The sequence below is a fragment of the Fonticula alba genome (genome assembly GCF_000388065.1).
Source record: "Fonticula alba strain ATCC 38817 unplaced genomic scaffold supercont2.16, whole genome shotgun sequence".
NCBI classification, from domain to species: Eukaryota; order Rotosphaerida; family Fonticulaceae; genus Fonticula; species Fonticula alba.
Genome location: NW_009242986.1, coordinates 111,910 through 113,795, shown reverse-complemented (window position 1 = coordinate 113,795; position 1,886 = coordinate 111,910). Strand labels below are relative to the sequence as shown.

Here is a 1,886-nt window from a genome sequence, read left to right as displayed (position 1 = left end):
GTGACACCACCGGGCCCTGGGCCGGGCGCTCCGTGGCCCGAGAGCAGGAGAGCCGGGCGGCCCTCCGCTGCCCCTGGCCCTGATGGACCTGCCTGCCTGTTCCGCGCCCCGCCGAGGATGGCCAACGGTGAGCGGCGTGCAGAAGGGCCAGGAGTGGCCGCCAGACGGGCGCCGGCGGGGGGGGGGGGGCCAGGAGCGGTCGAGCGCACATGGGAGCCATGTTGGTCATGATGACATTGTAGCAGGCGTCCATCAAGTCCGGGGTGATGGCATTCACAAAGCGCAGGTGGGCTCCGGCGCCGGCGACCTCTGCCACAGCGCGTGGGCCACATCAGGTCAGCCGGGGCGAAGGCAGGGGCACATGGGAGCGGGCAAGGGCAGAAGGGCAGACGCACTCTCGAGCTCCGGCGAGCTGTTGGCCTGCGGGGAGGGGGGTCGCAGCGGGGCAGCCCCGTGGCAGGGCCGTCAGGGAGGTGAGCGGGCGGGCGGGCGGGCGGGCGGGCGGGCGGGCGGGGGAGGCACCGTCGCACCTGGCTCACGATGTGCGTCCATTGGGCTTTGGACTGGCGCTGCACGCGGGCAAAGCGCTCCTGCACGGTGGACTTCTTCTTGGCCATGATGTCGGCGCAGGCGGAAAAGAGGGACTTCACGTTGCTGCTCGGGCGGCGGGCGGGCGACGGCGGGGGAGCGACCGGATCCAGGGCGGATTGAGCGCTGAAGGCTGCACTGGCGGTCAGCGAGAACAGGCGGTGTGGGGCGGTGGGGGCGGCGGGGATGGCGGCGACCGGCTCGGGGAGCGCCAGCCCGGGGGGCAGGACTGCCAGCGGGCCCGGAGCCAGCGGGCCCGGAGCCAGCGGGCCCGATGCCAGGGGCGAAGCGAAGCGGAAGGCACGCCCGGCCGACCGGCCGGCGGCCGAGCGCGACAGCGACGAGGCGAACATGTGTGACGGGGAGGGCGGCGCGAAAGGAGGGCGACAGCAAAAAGCGAAGGGGGGCGATGCACCCTTAGTAGGGGGGGGGGGAGGGCGGAAAGGGGATTGACTGGGCCACCGCCGGGCGATCCGCCCCCTCAACGATCGGCCCGAAAAAGCACCGGCGCGGCTGTGGCTGTGGTGTGCGTGCGCGCGCATGCCCGCACAGGGAACGGGACTCGGGCGTGCGGGCGTGCGGGCGTGCGGGTGCGCGGGTGCGCGGGGCGGCCGGCGCTCGCGAGACCGGCCGGGGAAATCCGCCGCCGTGGGCGCGGCGCGCGGATTTCCCGTACGCCTCGCGTGACCGCTTCGTGTGATCAGTGCCCTGGGAATGGCATGCCAACCGACGGCCGGCAGGCATTCCAGCGGACGGGCCCGGCCGGCCCCAATCGGGCCAGGCGTGGGGGCCAGCGGACCCGGAGGCGCGCCTGGCCCCTCTCCTTCGCGGCGCGTTCCCCCTGTCCCCGGAGAGCAGCCCCCTTTTTGCGGGGGGAGGGGGGGGGGCATGCCTCCTCGCCCCCCCACAACGGGCGCGACCGGCCGCGCCGGGCACACGTTGGGCGGCGCGCACGGCGCCGACAACACCGGGCCCGGTTCGCCCCCCCTTCCGCCCCTTCGGCGCGGCGAGTCGGCGGCGGGGGAGGCAGCGTCGCGTCCCGGGCTGGGAGCCAAGTGATGAGGGGTGGGGCAGGGATGCGCCGGGAGGGGGGGGGGGGGGGGGCGGGGGGGGGGGGGGGCGGGGGCGGGGCGCGGCGGGGGGCGGGGGGGGGGGGGGGGCGGGGGGGGGGGGGGGGGGGGGGGGGGGCAGAGGGGCGCCGGAGTGACCCCGCAGGTGTCGTCGCCTCACCGAAGGCTCTCCACCTGTTTGTGACGGCGGCACTGGGGGGAGGCGGGGCGTGTGCGCGCGGACGTACT

At 76.1% G+C, this 1,886-nt stretch overlaps 1 protein-coding gene across 2 annotated transcripts in view; it reads right to left on the bottom strand.

Annotated features, from left to right (window-relative positions):
• Nucleotides 1–1,025, bottom strand: part of H696_05976 — a 5,623-nt gene extending 4,598 nt beyond the window's left edge. Inside the window, exons 1-4 of one of the 2 annotated variants that reach the window (XM_009499744.1) lie at nucleotides 1,004–1,025; nucleotides 531–721; nucleotides 396–420; nucleotides 210–309 (exon numbers count right to left, since the gene is read on the bottom strand). In XM_009499744.1, coding sequence (XP_009498019.1) covers nucleotides 210–309; nucleotides 396–420; nucleotides 531–617 — 212 coding nt within the window. In that variant the 5' untranslated portion in view covers nucleotides 618–721; nucleotides 1,004–1,025. Of the gene's footprint in view, nucleotides 1–209; nucleotides 310–395; nucleotides 421–530; nucleotides 942–1,003 lie in introns of those variants that run through there. The other variant, XM_009499745.1, reaches the window with a different exon arrangement.
• Nucleotides 1,026–1,886: the final 861 nt, after the last annotated feature.